Source organism: Megalops cyprinoides, chromosome 18 (assembly GCF_013368585.1).
Source record: "Megalops cyprinoides isolate fMegCyp1 chromosome 18, fMegCyp1.pri, whole genome shotgun sequence".
In the NCBI taxonomy this organism is placed as follows: domain Eukaryota; kingdom Metazoa; phylum Chordata; class Actinopteri; order Elopiformes; family Megalopidae; genus Megalops; species Megalops cyprinoides.
The window spans coordinates 1,656,211-1,679,227 of NC_050600.1; the positions used below are offsets into that span (position 1 = coordinate 1,656,211).

The 23,017-nt window shown below is 48.3% G+C and overlaps 1 protein-coding gene across 1 annotated transcript in view; it reads left to right on the forward strand.

The window, feature by feature from the left end:
• The first annotated feature begins 3,173 nt into the window (after nucleotides 1-3,173).
• The window catches only part of rbpjb (recombination signal binding protein for immunoglobulin kappa J region b), a 43,120-nt gene continuing 23,276 nt past the window's right edge, over nucleotides 3,174-23,017 (forward strand). Inside the window, exon 1 of the mRNA XM_036551219.1 lies at nucleotides 3,174-3,262. Within this exon, the coding sequence (XP_036407112.1) occupies nucleotides 3,243-3,262 (20 nt within the window). The 5' untranslated portion in view covers nucleotides 3,174-3,242. The remainder of the gene's footprint in view (nucleotides 3,263-23,017) is intronic.

The following is a 23,017-nucleotide window of genomic DNA, read 5'->3' on the forward strand; positions in this document are numbered from 1 at the left end:
GCACACTGCGTGCTGTGACTCTCTGTTCATGGGTTCTGTGTGGGGTTTGGAAGGGTTTGGACCGTGGCAGTGCTTCACGGACCCTCAAAAAAAGGCAAACGAGGATGAAGTATACTCCAATCTCGTCCTGTTGCTGTGTTATTACATCGGAGTGGGGCAGGGCCACCAAGCCCAGATCAGTGGGCACAGACTGTCCAGTACTGTTCCTTGTTTCAGATCTCTGATTTTAGCCCATAGGTCTGGCGCCTGGCTGTCACGTCACACACAGACCCTGGGACAAGGCAACTTCCAATCACTGTTCATTATTTCACCCTGCAGTGCGGGAAATGGTGATGGTGGGGGGGGGGGGGGGGGGGGGGGGGGACATTAGGTCATCTTAACCGTGTGCTTGGAAGAAAGAAGTCATCATCCTCTCTCAAGGGTATCTTAACATTCATCCGTGGAAACACTCTTGGAAGAAAATATACTCATTGACATTTATCTTAAATACACGAACACATATATGCACACACAGACTCGTGCACACTTAGATACATACAGACACAGAAACAAACACTCATATGTACTTACACTCACTCACTTCTACATAAACATTCACACACACAAGCACAGACACACTCATTCAAACTCACACTCATGTAAAAAGATACATATGTGCACACATAGAAGTACACACTCATGTTCATTCGAACTCACTGGCGTACGCGCACACACGCAAATACACACACATACACATACACATGTACCCACACACACACTCACTCACACTCAAAACTCACTTGTGCAAACACACACATACACATACATGAACACACACACACACACACTCAAACTCACACACACACACACACACACACACACACACAAGTACAGTCCACTCATTAGCATCTTCACAGGAGGTGAGGGAGGCAGCAGAAATGTAAACCCATTAGATGTGCTCTTTGAAGCTCAGCGGAGTACAAGAAGCCCTAATGGGAGGAAGAGGGGAAACACAAAGAAATTCAAATGCCTCCCTGAAAGAAAGTGAGAACAGATCTGCGCCCCTCGCTTTTCTTTAAACACCAGTAGCGTATCACAAAGGTCTGAGCCTTTACGGCCTCTCCCTGACCATCCTGAAGCAGACCACCCCAAAGACAGCACTGCTGTGGGCCAGTCACAGCTGTGACCCACACCTAAGGCCCAGCTCCACAGCCCTCTGTGCACCACTCAGTTGTCAGCAAATACGGCGGTCTGCCTCTCAGCTGGTGGAGTCGCACCTACTGTTGCGATCAAGCGCTGCTGACCCCGGCGACACCTCTGCAGCTCAGCTTCCCCGCCGCCACCTCCACCCTCTAGCGCCGAGTTCACTTGTGAATAAATGACCGGAAGAGTTAGAGAAATTTGCGCAGCTGCTTGCTAGCCTATGCTAGCGAGGTGATCCTGGGTGCCGGCTGCTTTTGCCCTTGCTGTTTTGAAGAGCCCGGAAACAAAAAAGATTGTGGGGAATGATGCCGATTATTTGAGGTACAGCTCAGGAGGCAAAACTGCTTGTTTAGGCTACCGTGATCTATAGAGAACACGTAGAACCAGACAATGCTACCTGACAGGAACGAGAAATAGAACTAGAGATGTAAGTAAGCACTGAAAATTGAAAAAGGGATCATATTTTATCTTTTATCCTGTGGTATTTTACACAGGATAAACATGCCTACCTCTATTTGACTCCCTTGGGCTCCAGGCCAATCTGCTGTCATACTGTAAGCCTGTGTCAGTTTGCTGGGGAAGCACTTTCAGATGCCCTCTGATAATAACTGACCTGAAGCCAAGGTGAAAAAGAGGAAATGCCACTGACTTCACTCAGGTATTGCCAACTTACTGCTGAGGTCAATGCCCAAAATGTCCTGCTGTCTGAAACAGGCTGAGGCTACATTCTCACAGTAGAGTCTCACTGCACACAGCATAATCACTGTCTCTAGCATTCCCCTTCATATTTATTAATTCTGCGTGGCAGTATCCAGGGTGCTAGCTTGTATTTAACATGTTGTCCATTATACCGATGAGGCTGCCTGTTTCACTGAAGGGAACAGCAGCACTGCTTCTGTTCCACCTCCACCTCGCCGGTCACTGCCAGATCACTGTGCAATATCAACGCTGTGTTCCCGTCAGCCATATTGCATGTTTGGATGATGTGCTGTAGCACAGAGACATCTGTAATGTAGCACCCTGGTGTGGTTTTTCCCACAGTTCACCCCCACCCCCCGCTAATCACAATGCCCTCATTACTCCATTGTTCTCTCACAAGGACAGAGTCTGCCATAACTCTTCCTCCCAGTCCATCTTCGCAGCCACTCGGGGACGTGTTTCCCTGCGCAGCAGCGAATCCGCTCTCTAGTTGTGGTTATTATTGATTTGTAGCCCTGTTTTTTTCAGTACTCTGTGGTTTAACGAACACTCCAAAGGCATTGCGCAATACGATTCGTATGAATTAACAAAATACATCTGAAAATAATACTTTCAGCAACAAGGAATGCGACACACATGAACAGAAATTCGCACAGCAAACCTAATGTAATGTAGAAGGTTGTATGACTAGAGGCACGTCATATCCAGCACATTTCTCTGCCGATTTATTATCAAAACCTAAGCATACTTTCAATAAAATATGTACATTGCGTAAAGTATTATTAGTGGCACGTTAACATCGCGTATTATGATTCACTTCTACTGTTTGAACAAGCAAGTCGGCTGAGGAAGACACATGTTATTGACCTTCCGGAACAACAAAAAACGCGCATATAATCAGTGAATTATCGGTAGCGGGATGTGGGAAAAGGCGAGCTTTTTCGCTTCGTTGTGTGAAATTTCTAAGCACACTACGCCCCCAACAAGAGCCGTGATTTATAACCGGGGGTAAACACGTGGGAATACAATTACAGCACCGTAAAATAGGCGACAACTACGCTGCGCACACACTTCTCGCGATGGGACGAGCCCCGCTCCATTCTTGTCTATTGTGAGAGTTTTCCTGTTCTCGCGTGATTTCCGAAGTTTCCCACGCCTGTTGTTGTGGCGTCTGCCCTTTTTCTCTCACTCTCCCTGCCCGCCGCTCCCCCCTCCTCCCTCCGTCTTCCTCACCCGCCCCTTTCTCTCTCTCTCCCTCTCTCCTCCGTCTCCAGTCTGCTCCTGTTGTCTCGGCGGCGCGTTGGTCTGGGGGAGGACGGGAATCTCGCGAGAGTTGGAGTTTTGGTGAGAGTTTGTGGAAGATGGCGCCTGTTGTGACAGGGTAAGTCTGAGATTCAGAGCCGACGGTGGGCGAAGAGTTTAAAGTGGAATTTACTAATCGGAGTTAAAATAAAGCGTTTCGCTTGAGCTCGGACCGGTCGGTTTCCCCGCCGCCCCGTTTAGCCTTGTTTTTCTCGGGGAGCGGGCTCTCGGCTTCCCCCCACTCTCTTATAAATGCATTGTGTGTTTGAGTGTATAGACTGCGCCGTGTTGTGGGCTTTTTGTAGCCCGACGCCAGTCCGCCTGCACCGGAGTTCAGCCTGGCGATCTGCGCTCTTTCTGCGCCCCAGACAGCGACACCAGTGCAATCACTGCGCTGAAAAAAATCCAAAATCACACTGTTTTATTTTCTCCCCGTTTTCGGAAATCGTCTGCTAGTTAGTCAACAATAGTGGATTTTAATTCAGATTGATCAAACGGCAGGAGTGCTTGTTTCTTAAACATATTGTAGCATTTTGTTTTGGCTTATCGGGCTTTTGTTGTTTTTTTTCCGTCCTTTTCTGAAGTCCCAGCCGCTTTTTCTGCTGAAACTTTGACTGTGCGCTCCTGGTCTGGGCTCGCTAGCTTAGCCATCTTATCATCGATTTGTCTGGGAACTCTTGCATACGTGTTCGGAAACAGTGTTTTTGACATGCGTAGCTGCGTGTGTGTGTGTATTTCTCTGGTGTTTAGTGCTGTTTACCTACCAGCCCCTCGGCTTTTACCCGTCGCTGCTCTCCCAGCGATCGGCGCAGACGAATTATTATTTAATGAGGAGTGCAACTAAGGACATTAGCCAGCTAGCTGGGCTGAAAAACACAAAGATGCCGAGACGGGCAAGGGTTTGCAGTCTCGTTCACCACAGTAATAATAAAAAATGGGCAACTTGCATTGTTCTTAATGCTGATTATTGTGTTGATTGTATACATGTAGCCACCGGTAGCTCGTTAGCAGGAGTGATGGCAATGGCTTGTATGGCTAAATGCACAAAATGTGAGGTAACGTTAGCTGGCTTTTTTTTGAAGATCGTGTGGTTCTCTTGCTTGGTGAAATTGAATAGCTGGCCACAGTGGTCGGCTAAACAGCTACTAGTTTAGTTTTTGTGTATTGAAGTTGTAACGTTCCGGGGTTATACGTGTAGGCAAGTCCCCCTGGTTACTGGAAAGAGCTCCAGGCTGCATCTGGCCGTGCGGCGTCCAGCATTGTGTTCTTCGAGTTTAGACTTCTTTCTTCTTTGACAGTAATTGTGTAATTGTGAGATTAGTGACTACTTTGGTGTTACATTCTGAGAGTAATTCAACAAATGAGTGTCACGGCACCATTGCTTGTAATAGATTGTGAATTGGAATATTGTTTTATCAGATGTATGTGTGCAATAATTAGTGTCAGTTCACGATATACATTAATAATATCATTATACCATGTGAAATGTTGTGATATCAGTCTACTTCTAATTCAAAACTAAAACAAAAGCCTGTGTACTTTCTTACTGTATACTATGATTTATTTCGATATTCGAAATATATTTTGTTTCATCTTATGTATCATGTACACCTGAATTTATATTACCATCCCAGTATTTCGCGATATTGTAACAGCAACAACGGGTTTGAGCTTGAACCAGATTTGGTAAATGCAGCATGGTCTTTTCGCCCGGTGAATATGTGAATATGTGATTCGCATAGACAGCCCAGTGGGTGTCGGTCGTTTGATGGAGGGGGGAGTGAAGATTTTGGAGGGGGTGTGTGTGTGTGTGTAGGGGGGGGGGGGGGGGGGGGGTTCCTTAAGACTTGATATGGTTCTGTTTCGGTAGGGAAATAACGAGCCGGCTGGCCACCTGTCCAGATATCTAGCTGTGGTTTTTTGGGAGCGGGTTGGGGTGAGGGGGTGCTGGTAACTGCCAGAAGGAGCGATAATTGGCGTGTTTACGGCGGCAGCAGAGATCACTGTGTCAACGGTCTCTGACGTCACGCCCCCCGCTGCTCACCGCGCAGCGACCAGCCCGGCAGTTCAGCGTGCATGTCTGATGACCTGAAGGTGCTGGGTTCATAATCCCGGGCAGGGCGCCGCTGTGGGACGCCAGAGGAAAATACAGGACCTGCGTGCTTCGGTGCACATATGAACACGCAATAACATGCAGTTCACTCCATACATAATTAGGTGGATTGCCAAAAAAGTTTATTTTTAACGGAAAGGTTGGGTCATTTTCTGCAAGATTTTCTGTACGATTCGTATTTCTTTTTTTTTTTTAACATCTTTTGAAACTTGTTATTGCAAAAGTTTTTTTTTTCTTTTTTGATCAGGCTATTTTTTATGATAAACATTTAGTAGAGTGGCGTTTTCTTTTGCTAAGTTTAAGAAAACTAACAAATAGAGCATTTTTTTGTTTTCAAAATTAGAACATGAGTTTTCACAAGACACAATAGATCTCTTCTACTGCTGCTGCTATTAATAATAATAACAATAATAATTATAATAATAATAAGAATACTATTATTATTATTAATATTATGTCAGTGGTTGACCTGGAATGATCATATCCACACCTTATCCAGGCTGTGAATCATATAATGTTAGATGTCCGTATCATTTAAAGACATCAGCAGAGAGATGTAGATCTGAAGTACAATGAAAACTGCAAGGCGTTGGTTGTAATCCACAGTTTTAACTGACCGGCTTGGTGCAGGTTAGGTTTAGGCTCTTGTGGGTTAGAATGTTGCGGTTTGACGTTGTTGGGTGGCAGTCTTCACACTGGTAAGCAAAGGTGGTACCCGCACACTCCACGAGAGCTGCGTGCAGGTTACATCGATTAAGGCATTCTATCAGTCCAGACGAGCACCTGGATTATCCGTTTACGCGCTTGTGCTTCTCCGAACTTCAGAGTCGCATCATTTCCTTTCACATTGCTGCTGCTCGTCCTGAGCGCATCTCAGATTTGTTAGAAAACGCTGATGGTCCTGAGAATAGGAAGGTGAGCATGTCCTCCGAACCGCTGCTCTGGCCGTCAGAAGTAGTGTCTCCCCCCAAGACTGTGATAAACCACCTGTTTGCTTCATAGAGAGTCACCTGTGCTTTGGACGGATGCCAGCTGGATGTGCCCGTCTCTCTGAGTGTCGAAAGCGAGCAGGACGTGCTTTTTTTGCGTGCGTAAACGGTCAGGGGCGGAGAGGCAGGGAGGTGCGCAGCTGCAGACTCACCTGGAAGAAGGCCGGCGTGAATCACGCTGCTCTGCACCGTACAGCCTTGCCCGCAGGACACATTCTTTTATTCCTCTTTTTTTTTTTTCATTTTCCTGCCAAAACGGGACCCGGCGCTCCCCAGAGTGTCGGTGCGGAGCGCCGCTCAGCCCTCTGAGCACATGTAGCTACGCTGTTCCGTTAAACGCTCTTATTAGAGACAGGGCTTCCCTGCGACGAGGTTCCGCTGGTGGGTACGGAGCCGTCCCAGCGGGGGGGGGGGGGTGACTGGTCGTCCGTTTCATTTCTCGAGAGGGAAACGCTGGAAGAACAGCAGGAGATGTGTGAGGCTGGCCAGGGTTCGAGCAGAGCTCAGAGGGAGAGCCAGCGGTGTCCCTCTGAACAGTGCAGGGTAGCAGAGGCTGGTGCTGTGATTGTGATTTTTATTATATCTGTTAATCTGTTGTAATTTAACTGAAGTGGATGTGCTTTTAGATGCTGAATGGAGAGAGGTAGAAACGGTGTTTATCAGCTTGTGGAGCGGGCAGGGGGTGTGGGGTCTGAGCTCATGTGATGCTGGTGCGTTGGTGCAGCGGGCGCGGGGGGGGGGGGGGGGGGGGTGGAGCGCGTGTGTTACACTGCTGGTAGGTTTGGTCGAATGGCGTAAACTTCATCTTTCACTTCATCTTAAAAACCTGCTTCCCCAGCTCCTGTCACGGACAGGGGCATTCCACCGCGTGGATGTGTGTGCGTGTGTGTTTCTCTGTGTGTCTGTGCGTGTGTGTGGGTTTGCACGCAGATGGTTGGTTTGGTAGTTCTGATTTTTTTCTTTCTTTTTTTTTTTGCTTGGCAGACACCCATTTTTAACTCATTGCCAATATATACAGTTGGATGTTCACTGAAGTTGTTCAAGTTAAGTAGTGTCGTCAAGGATACAGTAGCAGAGGCCCACCTGAGAATTACACCTGTAACCCTCTGTTTACGAGCCCCGCCCCCTGTACCACTGAACCACAGCCTCTGACAGCACAGGGTGGCAGCTTTCAGTCGTTCAGCCCAGACAGCAGGGACCAGCCATGAGAGGAACCCGCCAGATTAAAAAGCACATTTTTGAGTAATTTAGTTTGGCAGCAGTGGTCATATTGGTCCTCAGCCACATGCAACTGTGTGTGTGTGTGTGTGTGTTTGTGCATGTACGTGTGTGTTGCGTTGCAGCGGGGGTTTGTGGCTTCTGAATGAATTGCAGGAGTTTTTTGGTCTGTAGTTTTCAGTGTTTCTTTTTGTGATGAGATTTACTGTCAGGCTCTTGATGACCAGTTTAATCTACTTTTTTATTTAGTGTGGAAGGGGTCTCTGAATACCTAGGCCCCACTTTTTGTTGGAAGTTTTTGGCTAAAGATGTCCAGAGGGAACATTCTATTTCATTTCTCTTCCCCCAGTGAGGGGAAGAGTGAAAAAGTACACTCCTGTCCATGAGCACAACAACAAAATGAACAAAGTAGTCCTCGTTTCATATGGAATTTTTGAAATGCTATTTGAGATAAAAGCACAAGTTGGATTTAATAAATGTCCAATGTGCGGGTGAGAAAGGTTTGAATGTCATGATTGAGAGGTTACGGCAGTTTGGACAGGGTTTGTGCATTTGTCTGTGGCACACAGTGTGCTTTTAAAGGCAAATTTAAACATGGTTCGTTACAATCCTGTTTACAAATCTTTGCTTGTGTAGTGTTTCCTCATTCACAGAGGCCCTTTACTGTTGTTGGTAGCGATTACAGCATTGCCAAGGGAACATGTTTTTTTTTTTTTTTTTTTTTTTTTAAAAGCGTCAGCATTTTTATGTTCAGGATGTTTCATTCAAAATACACCAAGCGATCTGCTGCCTGTTTCTTCTTTACTTTCATTCAGCAGGTTTCCAGCCAAGTGCCATGTTTTGCAATCTTTATGGCAGTAAAAAAGAGAGAGAGAAGGCAGTTGGAACCTGTATGAATGGCACTGACTGTACTCTTTTTTTTGCCTTTTTCTCTCTATTCAACTTCTGTTTTCTTGGAAAAAAAAGAGAGGGGGGGCGGGGGTTTATTGAGACTTCTCCAGGCCAAGCATTGTAGATTTTTTTTGAACAAGCTTTCTTTAAAGAAAAAAGAAAAAAAAAAGTTGGCTTGGTCTGTGAAAAGTGAGACCCCCCCCCCCCTTTTTTTTTTTTTTTTTACAAAGTACAGGAAAGGAGTGCTGGAGTTTGACCTCTGAAATCACAGCTACATGCTGATTTTGGAGGAGAATGATTTCCGTTACGGATCAATCGGAGTTTCACCTTGTGGAGGCCCTGGTTGCTTTAGAGGTGCCGTTGCAGGTGGTGACATCACTCCCTGGCCTCGTTTGGTCGGGGCTCGCCATGCCTCGCTAGTCTTTTGGCAAAGTTGGCTGAGCGCCTCAGCAGAGGTTAAATTCCACGTCCGTTGGAAAGGTCACTGGATCATGTCTACCTCGGTGTGATTGTGGTGGAGCCCACAGGCATTTACAGCCAGAAGAACAATCGTTTCCCCGAACAAACTAATCAGAAATAACTTGTCACTAGTCACCATGTTGTATTCCACAAAAGGACCAATCGCCAAAAACCTCAACAAGCAGACCAATCACCTGTCACCTCAGCTACCAGACCAGTACCACTTGCCTAGTGAACTGACCAATCACCGCCAGCCCCAGTGAGCGGACCAGTGAGCTCAAATGGAGGACGAACTTTACCCATGTGATTTTCACCAATTACGAATCGACTGACTTGACATGAACAGTGAATTTGTTAGTGATATGCCAAGACCGTACTCTGCTCAGATGTAACATTGGGACTTCTGAAAAACTTAATGTGACAAAATCATATAATGTACCAGACAAAACAAGAAGTGCCACTGATACCTTTGGTGTTTCTGGCCAAGGTCCCAGTTTGGGATTGTCACAATTGCTTGCCACTACATCTGAGTATTTGCTAATACTTCAATTCTTAAGTAATTCTTTGATTAGCCTCTGTTGGCTTGCTTCCATCAGGGAGTGCCCTGTGGGTTGATGGCCTCAGGGGGCACAGGTCTGTCTAAAGAATGATCAGCGTTTTCTAACATCCTCTTGGGGTGCAGCTGGCTACAGAAGCATGCCTATTTCAACATCAGCCCATTTTCGGCACACTTCTGTTACACTCTTAAACAACGTGCTGGTTAGCGACTATTGTAACTGCTAGCTAGCTAGCTGAAAACCTTGCGCCTGCTGACATGACAGCAGATAGGTTGCTGTGATGATGCAGAAATATGATTGATTTTAATGTCCCCCTGCACAGCTGGGTCTGAAACATCATGTAAATGGCAGTCCTGCCTTTCTGCGTTCTGCCATTTTGTAGCTAGCTAACTAGTGAGCACAAAAAACTCCAGTTTGATGAAAATGAAACCTCTCTCTACCGGTGCAGGAAATGATCTCTCTCCCTCTCTCTCTGTCTCCCTCTCTCTCTCTCTCCCCCTCCCTCTCTCCCTCTCCGCCTCTCCCTCTCTCTCTCTCTTTCTCTCTTTGCTCTCTCTCTCCCTCTCTCCCTCTCTCACTCTCTTTGCTCTCTCTCTCTCTCTCTCTCCCTCTCTCCCTCTCTCCCTCTCCCCCTCTCCCCCTCTCTCTGGATGGTCATGTTCAGTATTTGCTTATAAAAATGGTGTCTGTTTATGGGAAATGGCACTATCTGCTTTGGCATTGTGTTTGGCTGCTCCCTCGTTTAGGGGCTCTATGAATATGCCCGCGTCTGCCAAATGTGGTGTCATTGCACCACTGCTAAATGTCTGCTAAATGAATAAATGTAAATGTGAATGTAAATGATGCCCTGTCCACATCGCGCACTAGGTGGCCGGTTGCACCTGGAGCAGCCTTTTTCAGCCCGCCTTGTGGTGTGGGCTCTGTTCACCCCAACTGTGATGCACTGGGTCAAGGTGCAAAACAGACGAGTGGCTCTGAATCAGCTGATGTCAGATATCAGTCTAGGGCACGAGGAGGCAGTTTTCAGCACCCTGTTCTCAACACGGAGATGAGTGCATGTGTGGTGCCGCCAGAAGAAACCTGCAGTGATTGTTTCCAACAGTGAAGGTTCCTCCAGCTCCGTTGTGGCCTGGGGGTATGTTCTGCTGCAATGGTTTAGGTACAATCAACCACTTCGAGCGCAAAGAATATCAGTAAATACGAAGCCATTCTGAGTGATCACCTTGATCCTATGATAAGGCATTTCTGATGGGAGTCAGTGCCCCTCTCCGCAGGGCAGAAGTCGTCACTGAAACGTTTGATGAGCATGAAAATTATGTAAACCAACATTCCATGGCCATTTCACTCTCCTGATATCAACCCAGCTGAGCACACAGGAGACAGCGTTCTCCACCACTATCAACAGAACTTCCTTTATTTTGGCAGTTTCTTCATAGCACAGGACACCCTGTAGTTACAGAAGAGTGAGGTTTCTTGAACCTCTGAAATTAGTGGGGTTGTTGTTTGTAGTCAGTGACTCACTGATTTCGACCAATCATCCTGTGCTGTGGTGGAGAGCAAAATCGTTTGATTGGATCACTGGGATTATTCCGCCAATGAGGGGGTCCAGTGAAGACTCCCCCTCCCGTCACTAGCAGCTCTCCTATATGTGAGAATAGAGCAGAACTGTGGGGTGGGGTGGAGGGACAGATGCCAGTCTAAAAGGTTGGGAATTTTATTGACCTTGAGCTTTAATAAGAGTTGGTGACTGATATTTTTTGTCTGATGGGTGTTGGCAGGTTCATTGCCTATGTTTATGCCATTGATACTTTGAAAGAGGCATGGCAACTGGACACAGAAGGACGTGGGACAAACTCGCTCTCCTTTGTGTGAAATCTTCATGAAGGATGACTAAGACAGCTTGCGGTTTTTAAAACCTGCTTCCAATCACACGGCTGGATATTAACCAAAGTGGTTTAGTTGCGTTTCCCCGCTGAAGCCATTGCTCTTCAGTGACTTTCACTCCTGACGGCTGCTCTTTAGGCCTGTGCGTTAGACCTGCTGCGGCGTTCACATTGCAGTACGCACAGAGTGCGTCTGCCGAGAAAACGAGGAATTGAACAGAAATCCTTGGTTGTATAAAAAGTCAGATGAAGACGAGCAGGAAAACACTTTGTGTTGCTTTGTGGAAAACCAGTCGCAGCAGTTTTCGTTTTTTGTGTTAGTGGTAACATTAAGGCAACCCCTGTGTCCGACTTCTCTCCATAAAGTGTGCATGCTAACACTCAGCTCAGTGGATGCAATATTGCTATTTTGCTCTCTGGCTACAGACAAGATTACTAAGCCAATCTGTCAGTCCCCAGTAGGTGTAGTTACAGAGGGTGTTTTTGAGGCCATGAAGACTGTGCGTAGCCTGGTTTATGAGAGTATGGCTCTGTGTGCGGTGATTCGTGCTGCACCGCGATGCTGCAGTGATTCGCATGGTGTCGTGAGGAATGTGCCAGCACACCGCAGTGTGTGGCTGAAGGTGGTTTTCTGGATGTCCCAGCTCCACGCTGTACTCATCACAAAACTGCAGGTCTGACACGCCAAAAGAATCACCTCCCCCAGGCCCCTGTCAGAGTGGCAGACTGTTCAGAGGAACTTTTATAACATTACAAATACAGAAACCAGACAAAAGGCCCCGATCACATGACACACTGTGTGGATCCCTCTCTCCACACACACACACACACACACACACACACACACACACACACACACACACACACACCCACCTCCTCCTTACTGCTGAAGTAGGCTAAAGTTCGTGGAGTGTTTCAGAAGTTTCTAATTAGAACGTCTGACTTTGAGAAGGCAGTTGGTGGAACTGGTACCGGTTGTTTTTCCTTTTGCAACCACTTGTAGGTCATTGTGTGTGTGTGTGTGTGTGTGAGTGTTACACACACACACACACACACACACACACACACACACACACACACACACACACACACACACACAGTCGTCACATTCGGGTGCGTGCAGACACACTACAGGAAGAGCGAGTGTGACCCCTGACCCCTGTGAGATTCTGGATGGCTGAGTCAGAGGCGACGTGGCTGTGGAGCAGGGGGATGATGAAAGCGAGGTCTCTGCTCGGCCCGTCGGGGGGGGGAGAAACACCGCGGCTTTCGCTGGCCCGTTAGCAAACATCAACACTAGCAGCAGCGCGAGTGAACCCTTTTCCCATTGCTCGTAACTGAACGGTAATCCCAGTGAGAGTTTGCGGGGGAGGCATTTCCCCACAGTGTCAACCCCTTCCTTCAGAGTGTGGTTTGGGAAAGGGGAATTAAATTCCGATTTGTAAAAAGTGTTAAAAGTCAGTTCACCTCTTACTCTCTATATAGCCAGTTATAGATGTCAGCATGAATTTCTTACTGCTTAGGCATTGATTCGTTTGAGATGCAGTTTTGTTCTGAATGGCTGAAACTGACTTTAAATATATCAGCAGTCCCATTTTAGATATCTACCAATTAGATGTCGGCCAGTTTTGAGGCACCCCATGTCATTTAATTGTTACTTGCTATCATGTAAATGTGTGTGTTTGCAGTTAAATTACTAAAGGCTTCAAATTCAGCTGCAGATATGAACAATTATGGTGTTTCTTGTAATTTATTTATGTATTGGCGTCTGAGCAATTATGATTCAGATACCCAGAATTTAATGAATCATAACTGCAGTGCTTGTTTTAAAAAATCTTTAAGATATGAACAAGTCATTTTTGCCATCTGTTCAGTTAGGTTTTTTTACAAGTTGTAATTTAATTATTACAATTTAAGATATCAATAATTCAGTGTCTTTCTGCAGTAAAATTGGTTTTAATTTAATACTGACTAGCTTTAAACATGTTCTTGATTTTATTTATGTATTTGACCTGGAAACTGTCTTACTGAGATTTAAAATTTCTTTTCCAAGTGAATCCTGGCCAAGAAGCCGGACACATGATTACACATAGAATTTATAAGCTCACAGAACGAAGAACGGCAGAATTTAACAGTGAATAGCCAAACACGATGCCACATGCCAGTAAATTTGAGACCATTTAACAAGGATAACAAACATGAACAGTTAATACATCATTTATATTCCACTTCCTTGATCTGATTCTTAAATTCATCTATATGATGAGATGATTTGGTTTTACTTCTTTCTGTTATAATTTCCACGATGATGGAGCAGCTAGAAGCCTTTCTGCCAAATTCAGTTCTGGAATTTGAAACGTTGAACAATATAAAATTCTGTGATTGTAGACTGTAGTTGTTGTTACTTTACTGAGGAAAAAAAAGCACATAAATTGGAAGAACTGTTGTAAGGTTTATGTATAAAAATGTGCAAATGACTCTGTCTGTGGACAGTCACCGAGGGCCAGTTTGGGTTCTGGTACAGAGGACAGAGATGAGTAAGAGACATAGTTTGTGACAGATCTCATGCCACTATAGTACACAGTCAAGCATGCCTTGCACTGAATCAGTGTGAGCATATGCAGAATATAACCATAGTCAGTTACACAAATGGAGCAGAGACCGGTGCATGTCTGTCTTTGGAGGAGAAGCAGGACTTAATCCCGTAATAAAACCGCAACTTCACCTTTAGCTGTTTGACAAGGTGTTTAATGCAAGATGTAAAAGACAGAATATTATCAAGGATAAAGCCCAGATATTTATAGGTTGACACCACATGAAGGACACCTTTGAGAATATCATTAATTCAGTTTTTTTTTTTTTAACTCGCCTTCAGTGCAAGTTTTAGCTGAGAAAGGTGAAGGAGGTATGAACTAAATTGTAGATGAACGTATAAATAGTTAAATTGTACGTATAGAAAACTGAATGTTTATGCCAGTAGCAGCTAGTCAGCTAGTCAGTAAGTAATTCCAGGTAATAAAAATCAAAACAAACCCTACAAGATCTGTGTTTTTGTTGTAAAATTTACATTGTACCTAGCAAGAAATGAATGTTTTCATTCAAAAAAATGGGTGTTTTATCGGTGTCATTGGTGAAATGGATGTACTTTATCTGAACTCTGTGTTCGTCTGTAGAGATGGATATGCTGTAAACAGTGTAACCCGCCCTGGATGAAGGGGGTGTACCGAGCAAACGGAGTTTGCCATCGTTTTCAGTCATTAATTAACCGAAGAGATCATCGTGCATTTCAGATCAAAGTGAGGGTGTGGAGGCTGCGTGTGTGGTGCGTGTGTGGTGTGTGTGTGTAGCGTGCCTTTTCCCTGACGGGAAACCGTCTCTGCAGCAGCTTCGCAGAGTCAATCTGCTCCTGTGCTGGAGAGGTCCGCCCCCCTTCAGCAGAAACTGTTATAAACGTGTAATAAACCCGCCTTCCAGGCCTGCAGTTCAGAACAAGCCTCCACTTGACAGATTTAGAGCCTTTAATCATACTTACAAGGGTTTTTTTTTTTTTAAAAACAGACCTTTGATTGGTCAAATTAATTTTAATTACGTCAAATTGCTCGACATTTATTTTCCTGTCTGTCCCTAGGCCTGCCCTGTCGGGGCGACTTCCAGTTGGGGAGATTTACAGTAAAGCCGTCAGGCGGCGGTGCTGGCGGCAGCTGGCTGGGCTCCGCTACGCTCCGGCCGCTCTCCCGCGAGCCGCGTGGGTTTTTCCTCATTACGCTCTTGGACAGAGGCGCAATCGGAGCGTGTGAGCCCTCCGGTCGATTGCGCCGCTGAGTTTTCGTGCGGGGCGGCCTCTGAAATGTGCTTGTGCGTGCGGCCGCTTGTTTGGGTGTGCTCGAATGTGGTCACAGCAAACCCTGCCAGCGGGGAAACCGGGATCAGCTCTGCCTGGCCCTGCTGCTGGAGTAAAACCCGGCACACTGATCCTGGAACAGGCCTCGCCGTGTTTCAGACAGACGTTAAACCCAGCTCACTAATCCTGGAACAGGCCTTACTGTGTTTCAGACAGAGATTAAACCCGGCACACTGATCCTGGAACAGGACCGTGTTCCAGACAGAGGTTAAACCCAGCTCACTGATCCTGGAACAGGCCGCACAGTGTTCCAGACGGAGATTAAACACGGCACACTGATCCTGGAACAGGCCGCACGGTGTTCCAGACAGAGATTAAACTCAGCTCACTGATCCTGGAACGGGCCTCAGTGAGTTCCAGGCAGAGGGTGAATGGGCTTGTAGCACTCTGTTGCGGTGATGGTTTGTGCAAAAGGTTATCACACGCACAAGAGCCTAAAACAAACTAAACCAAGCCAAAGGAAACATGTCGTGCTTTGGAAGCGCGTTTAAAAGTACACATGGGAATTGCTACCCGGAAATTTGCAGTTCAGTTTTTTTTTCACCATTAAACTGTTTTTGCTTGTGTGTGCGAGTTTGTGTGTGTGTGTGTGTGTGTGTGTGTGCATGCGTGCGTGTGTGCGTGCGCGTGTATGCTTCAGTTATGACCATACTTTATGAAAAGGAGCATGTTCATCAGGCCATCTCATTGTGACATCACCTCAGCGTGAGTGACACTGTCAGGTACAGAGTCATTGGGTTTGTGAAGGTTCTCCTGTTCCATCCTCATCACATCTCTGACAGTAACACGGCGTATACAGAGGGAGATTTATTACCAGTGGTGTTTTCTGTTTATAAATTTTAGGAAACTGGGAAAAAAAGCGCGGTTTTTGTTTTGTTGCTGCGCAGATTCTCTGATCTTTAAACCACCTGGAACGGCTCGTCCCGTTTACCGAGGCCGCTGCAGAGATCCGCGTGCTGCAGAGATCGGTGGATCTGCACGCTAGCCGCTCTGCGTCTCACGGTCCCTCTAAAGTAAGACGCGCGGACAGAAAGGAGGAGTAGGTGTGGAATAAAAGTTCTGTTTTCCTCTTGCGTTTAGGTCGCTCTCCCTCAGCTGCAGAGGGGTGAGATTAGGAGTATGCAGGTGCGGAACCCGCGACTCCCGCGGCTTGAGAGAGAGGGGGCGCGAAAGCAGATAAGATGGGAAAAGGATGCTTACAAACACGCTCAGAAAGCGCTTCTTTTCCCGCCGTTTTGTTGCGCTGTGGAGCTGTGATCGGAGGTGGAGAGGAAAGATTTGCCGCCACTTGTGGGGGTCTCTGTATTTATTTCACCTTACATTGTAAATTACGAATCATTATATTTTGTTGCACCGCTAATTGGTTTAGTTGGAATCGAAGGATGCAGTCCGGTCAAGCAAAAAGTGTTGGAAACTGGCAGGACTGGAGCGTTTTGCAGTAAGGTTTATTTGGCGTTGTTTGGTTTCAGTAGACTGCACTGGCCTCTTTTACTTACCGATCCAGCTAGAATTCCTGAGATCGCTGACCCCCACCATCGTGTCTGCTGTAATGCATGACGTTAACTACCACTGTTTAATTGTTCATAGGGACAGGGTGATGAGAGACTCCTGTGATGAACACTGGCATGAAGACTTTACTGAAAGTTTATGGCTAAACTGCTCTGTGCTTTTCGGTTGGGTTATTTCCAGAGCTGCTCAGATGGATGTCTGGTTGCCTCTGTCGTCTCGTCTGCGCAGAGTGTGGAGGCTGCCCGGGCGGCTCCCCTCTGTCCAGGCGTTGTGAGTGAGTGAGAGGGACCCTTTGATGGTCAAACCTCACGCTGTCCACAGGCCCACAGCAGATATCACAGCCTCGGCTCCAACAGTAACGTGCGTTTCAGCAGCGTGGATAGATGTTAAAAGTTAAAAGTGCTGGCTGTTTGGGTGCTGTGCCCTTGCAGTGCAAAAGAAACATGGCCTCATGGTTTATTTTAATCTGCTCTGTAGCTGAGACACGCGGCAGAATGCACAAAGACGGTTTCTTCTGCTCAAAGATCAAATGTCCGAGGGGAGAGAGGGAGAGGGAGCGGGAGAGAAAGGGAGAGAGGGAGTGTGTGTTTCTTTGTCTTGCATATGTCTGTGTGGCTCTCTATGACTGTGATGTGCACTTGAACTGCGTGTATGCTTGTGTGTGACTGTGTGATTGTGTGTACACGTCTTAGACTCTGTGTGTGTGTGTGTGTGTGTGTGTGTGTGTGTGTGTGTGTGTGTGTGTGTGTGTGTGTGTGTGTGTGTGTGTGTGTGTGTGTGTGTGCGTGCATGAGCTTAAGAGCATGCGTGTGTTACTGTGACTGTGTGGGTGTGTGACTCTGTGTCTGTGTGTGTGTTTGTGTCTGTGTGTGTTGGAGACTGTGTGTGTCACTGTGTGACTGTGTGCATGTGTGTGTGTGTGTGTGTGGGTGGGTGTTGTGCTTTGTGTGTATATGTGTGTCTGTGTGCATGTGTCTGTGCATGTCTGTGTGTGTGTGTGTGTGTGTGTGAGTGAGTGATTATTCTAGGCCTGTGTCCAACAGTACAAGTCTCCAGAGGGCTGCATATGGAGTAGTGATGGGCCGTGATGTTGGAAGTGGTCAGAGAGCACCGTCTCTCTGGCTGGGGCCCTGTCATTAGAGCAGAGGACGTCAGAGAGGCGCAGGAGTCGCAGGCTGGCGGGGGCTGTGTGGATCTCCGACCCGGAGTAACCCGTCCCGGGCCTGACCCCGCTGTCTCTCCCTCTGAACCCGCGGGTCCCGCGGGCGGTGCTGGAAGCGGTCTGCCTCTCGGCCCGTTCTGGCTCCGGCCACTGCGCACCGAGCAGCTTCTGTGTTTCCTCGCGGAGGATAAAAAGTAAAGTTGATTTGGCGGGTTTTTTTTTCCATGACACTTAGAGTAACTGTGAGCACTGCGTGTAGCCTGCTGTGCGTCTGAGTGTGCTTCCTCCTGCCCTTTGGCCCGGGGAGTCGGCCCGGCTGCTCTGACGCTCATTCGTTTACTTGGCAGACGGTCTTATCCAGTCCAGAAAACATTTCTCACCTTTTCTGCTGCATCAAGGTGCACAGGAGGTTGCAGTGGTAGCAGTTCAGGTGAAGAACTCTGATCAGGGCTCAGAGTGCGGCTCGAACCCGCAGCCAGCATTAGCCTAGCAAACCCTCTCATTCAGAGCTTACCATTTTTGCATGTTATCCTCTTTAGAGGGTATTTTAAGGCAAGGTTAGGCCAGCAGTCTGGTGTAGTGGTGAGGAGCAGGGCTTGTAATCGAAAGATTGCTGGTTTGATTCCCTGCTGGGGCGCTGCTGCTGTACCCCTGGGCAAGGCACTTAACCCAGAACTGCCTCAGTAAATGTTCAGCTGTGTAAATGGGTAAAATTGTAACCAATTTAAGTCACTCTCGATAAAAGTGTCTGCTAAATGACAATAATGTGATCTAATGCAAGGGAATTCTGGGTTAAGCAGTTAAGCAGCGCTCTGCAGGGGAAGCGCGCTGACAGCCTTTGGGTTATGAGTCCCGCTCAGTTAGCGCCGCGGCCCCGCTCAGTTAGCGCTGCTCCCCCCGCTCAGTTAGCGCTGCTCCCCCCGCTCAGTTAGCGCCGCGGCCCGCTCAGTTAGCGCTGCTCCCCCCGCTCAGTTAGCGCTGCTCCCCCCGCTCAGTTAGCGCTGCTCCCCCCGCTCAGTTAGCGCCGCGGCCCGCTCAGTTAGCGCTGCTCCCCCCGCTCAGTTAGCGCCGCGGCCCGCTCAGTTAGCGCTGCTCCCCCCGCTCAGTTAGCGCTGCTCCCCCCGCTCAGTTAGCGTCGCGGCCCGCTCAGTTAGCGCTGCTCCCCCCGCTCAGTTAGTCTTGCTCTGCGGCCCCCGCTCAGTTAGCGCTGCTCCCTCCGCTCAGTTAGCCGGTCAGGTCCAAGGCAGCGAGTGTCAGGAACGCTGGGCCAACATGCTGAAAGAAGCCGCGGGCCACCGTTATGGAAAAAAAAATGTCATGACGCCATTCCTTCAGACGATTTCCTACGGCTGTGTGGTCTGTTTCCAGGCAGTGCGATCAGATAGCAGTTTGCTGGAACCTCTTTTCTTTTTCGTTCTTCCTTTTTTTTTCTCCCTCTCTATCGTCTCATGACCGTCTCCCCTCCTCCCAGGAAGGGGACAGCCAGCCGAGCTCATTTTGACCAGCGGTCTCTTTTTGTATGTGTCCATGGACGCAGCTGGAAGTTTTTGCTGAAGCAGTTGAGGTGAAGAGCCTTTCTGAGGGGTGCCATGGTTGTGCGCTGTGCCCCAGCTTTGAGTTGAACCTGTAGCCCCATGGTTGCAAGGCTAGTTTGTGAATGTCCCTGCCTAAAGTATAGTGCCTCTGCTCTCCATATTCACTGGGGGCCTGTTGGTGGCTGGTGTTCAGCACTGTGCTGTCGACCTGTGGAAGTTAGCTTTGCTGTAGTCCTGTGGGGGTTAGCTTTGCTGTAGTCCTGTGGGGGTTAGCTTTGCTGTAGTCCTGTGGGGGTTAGCACAGCTGTCGACCTGTGGAAGTTAGCTTTGCTGTAGTCCTGTGGGGGTTAGCTTTGCTGTAGTCCTGTGGGGGTTAGCTTTGCTGTCGACCTGTGGAAGTTAGCTTTGCTGTAGTCCTGCTCGCTGATATGGTCGTCCCCCTCCGCAGGGCATGTTTGACAGTCAGAGGGTGACGTCAGGGCTCAGGTATTTCACAATAGGCTGCTGTTGTAAATGAAGCTGCCGTGACACAGGGCTCTGAGGTATGTCCCCACCCCCACCCCCACCCCACCTCTCTCTGTCCGGGGGGAGATGGGGCATGTGGGGGTGGGGGATATGTCATTTTGTGCAACCATATGGGGGGGGGGGGGCGCAGCACAATGAGATCAGCAAAGTCTCTCCCCCCCATTTCCCTCTTCTCCTGTAGTGCTGGATCTGAGTCCGGGGGGGGGCGGGGGGGTGCACCCTTGGCCCTCGGCCCTCGGAGGAAGCAGCGGTCGCTTGTTCCATCTCCCCGGTGATTTTTGCTGTGGGGCACCAACGGCTTGCTTTACTGTAACAGAGAACCATTTCCCCTGAGGCTCGGCTGTGTTTTCTTCTTGCTGTGGGGGGGTGGGTCTGTGGGAGTCGGGTGTTTGGAGACACCCCCCCCCCCCCCCCTTGCTGCCTCTCTAGATGGAGCATCAGGATCACCCAGAGCAGCCCGGTGTGGTTCGGTTCGGCCCGGCCTAGTCACTTTAGTGCTGCCCAGAGGGACTGGAGATGCAGTCTCCTTGGTAAGGAACGGTAACCTGGCTTTCAGGTAATCAAGAGTTCATTCGCAATGAAAAGCACATCCCTTCCAGCCCTCGGGGAGTGTAATTGAACACCCCCCTCTTTTTTCGCGTTGCTAATCCCCTCCTTTAGCTTAGAGCAGCCCCCCTCTGCGGAGCTGTCTGTGATGATGTTACACGTTTGAAGTGAAGCGAATGGTTGTGTAACTGTGTCCAGGTGCTTCGGTCGGAACGGTGACCTCCCTGCCTTACCTGACCAAGCCAGTCCCTCCAGGTAAAGTGGGTCCAGAGTGGGGCAGGTAGGGGGCAGGGTTTTTCATTATGACATAGCGGGGGTGGGGTTTTTCATTATGACACGCTGCCTTTTCACTGGGCTCACTGAGAACAGTTCCAGGATCCCTTTGTGACACACGGTTCAGTTGCGCCTCCATTAAGAAGAACGTTACTCCTCTGTTCTGAAAGCACTCGCTGAAATCAATACTGGGTCCTGATTTATCCGGCCGTCCCATTCAGAGCAGCGGCAGAGTGACACATGAGGGTTCAGTGTGGTGGTGGGGGGGGCGCAGGGGGGCGATTTGAGATGACGGACATTCCTCACTGCTATCCAGTTTCCTGCAGGGACTCTTCTTGCGCACCAACACAAAGCTCAACAGAGGGACAGCCTGATCTGGGCTCTGTTAGTTTCGCACACACCTCAGAGGCTGTGTGCAGCGTAAAATGGACTTAAAAAGCAAAGTTTATTCTACTAGGGTGTTGTGCCCTGACCGCCCGTGGTTGCGTTGGGGTCAGGGTCAGTGCCACAGTGATCCTGTCCCCCTAAGCGGTTCCATTGTGGGCTGGGCATTGACTGTTGTGCTGAGTCAGGACACGGACAGCTGGGTACTGATTTCCAGCACGTGATTAGGAGAGCTCATTACTGAGCGTTTCGGCTGGGAAGAGACCCTGCCTGTGACCAGGAGAATGCAGGTGCTCCAAACTGCCTCAGTAAGTAGTCAGCTGGGCACAAGCAGTATGCTCTAAACCGTGCGATCCTTACAGCACCCAGACTGGATTAGAGACCTGCGACTCAGCCGGGGCGAAAGAGCAAAGCGCCTTCAAATCTGACTGCATGATGCTCGAGCTCAGCTGCTTCCACAGGCGGAACGATTCGCAAATTAAGCTCTGACGTTAATTAATTGTTAATGAACCCAGGATGTGCATCGTATGTTTCTGGGTTCTGGGGGTAGCGATATGGAGAATGTGGGTTCTGTTTCTGGGTTCTGGGGGTGGCGATATGGAGAATGAGGTTCTGTTTCTGGGTTCTGGGGGTGGCGATATGGAGAATGTGGGTTCTGTTTCTGGGTTCTGGGGGTGGCGATATGGAGAATGTGGGTTCTGTAGGCAGCGTTAACTCCTCCGCATGGAGCATGCGGTTCAGAAAGAGTTGGTGTCAAAGCAGGAGCAAACCCTTGCTAGAATCGGGAGGTTTGCCGTGGAGGCAGATGGCGGACGTGTCTGTGTTGAACACCCCTGATAGACTCAGGCTCACAGGGCTTCTGCCACATGACAGCGGTCGGATATTCCGCCAGGAGTTTGAACATCATCTCTGCAACTGCAAAAGAAGTCAGACAAACTGTACTGTTGAGAAGTGCTACGTAATGCTTTCTTGAAGTAAAATCTCACAGCGCTCATTGTCTGAGACGGGTAAGGTGATGTGATGTGTGGGTGTCTGTTTCTGATTAGTGAAGATGAAAGGAGAGAATGAATGAAAAGACTCGTCTGCTAGCGTGAGCATGAAAGGCTGAAAGTATCCCCTCCTGTATCAAGCTGGTAGAGGGAGCCCCTCCTGGATGGGGATTGTTGAGGCAGCCTTCCTGAATGAGGCTAATAAAGGCAACCCCTCCTGGATGGGGATTGTAGAAGCAACCCCTCCTGGATGGGCATTGTAGAAGCAACCCCTCCAGGATGGGGATTGTAGAAGCATCCCCTCCTGGGTGGGGATTGTAGAAGCAACCCCTCCTGGAAGGGGGTTCCTACAGTGCAGGAAATTGAAACGGCCCTAAAGTACCGGTTTTTTGTTGTTTTTTTTTTTTTTTTTTTTGCTGTTTGAGAGCACAGTGACTTACACAGCAGCGAGTGCCGAGGGAAGGCTGCAGGAGAACCTGATAAAAAAAACCTCACCCTCTCGACAGTCTCTGCCGAGGCAGACGTGTTGACTCACGGCGTCTCTGATTGGCCGCTGATCGCGTGCTCCTGACAGTGTGACCCTGTCACCTCTTGCCCAGTAACGCTGGCTCGCGCCTGCCTGCCCCGTTCCGAAATCTCTTTGTGGTTTCATGAAAAAAAAAAAAACTCTTTCAAAGTGGGGTGATGTTGAATTTCCGTCTGTCTTACATTCAAATGATCTGACAAGTTGTGCTGAATTTTTATGTTATTTCTTGTAAGTGCTGTTGTGCACTGTGGTATTGAAATTACCCTAGGGCATATCATCCTGAAGGTATCCCCTAGGAGGGCATCTGAAATGAATGCAATTGTCTGTGACACAATTTAATGTGACACAAATAAATAATTTCCCTTTTTCTGGTA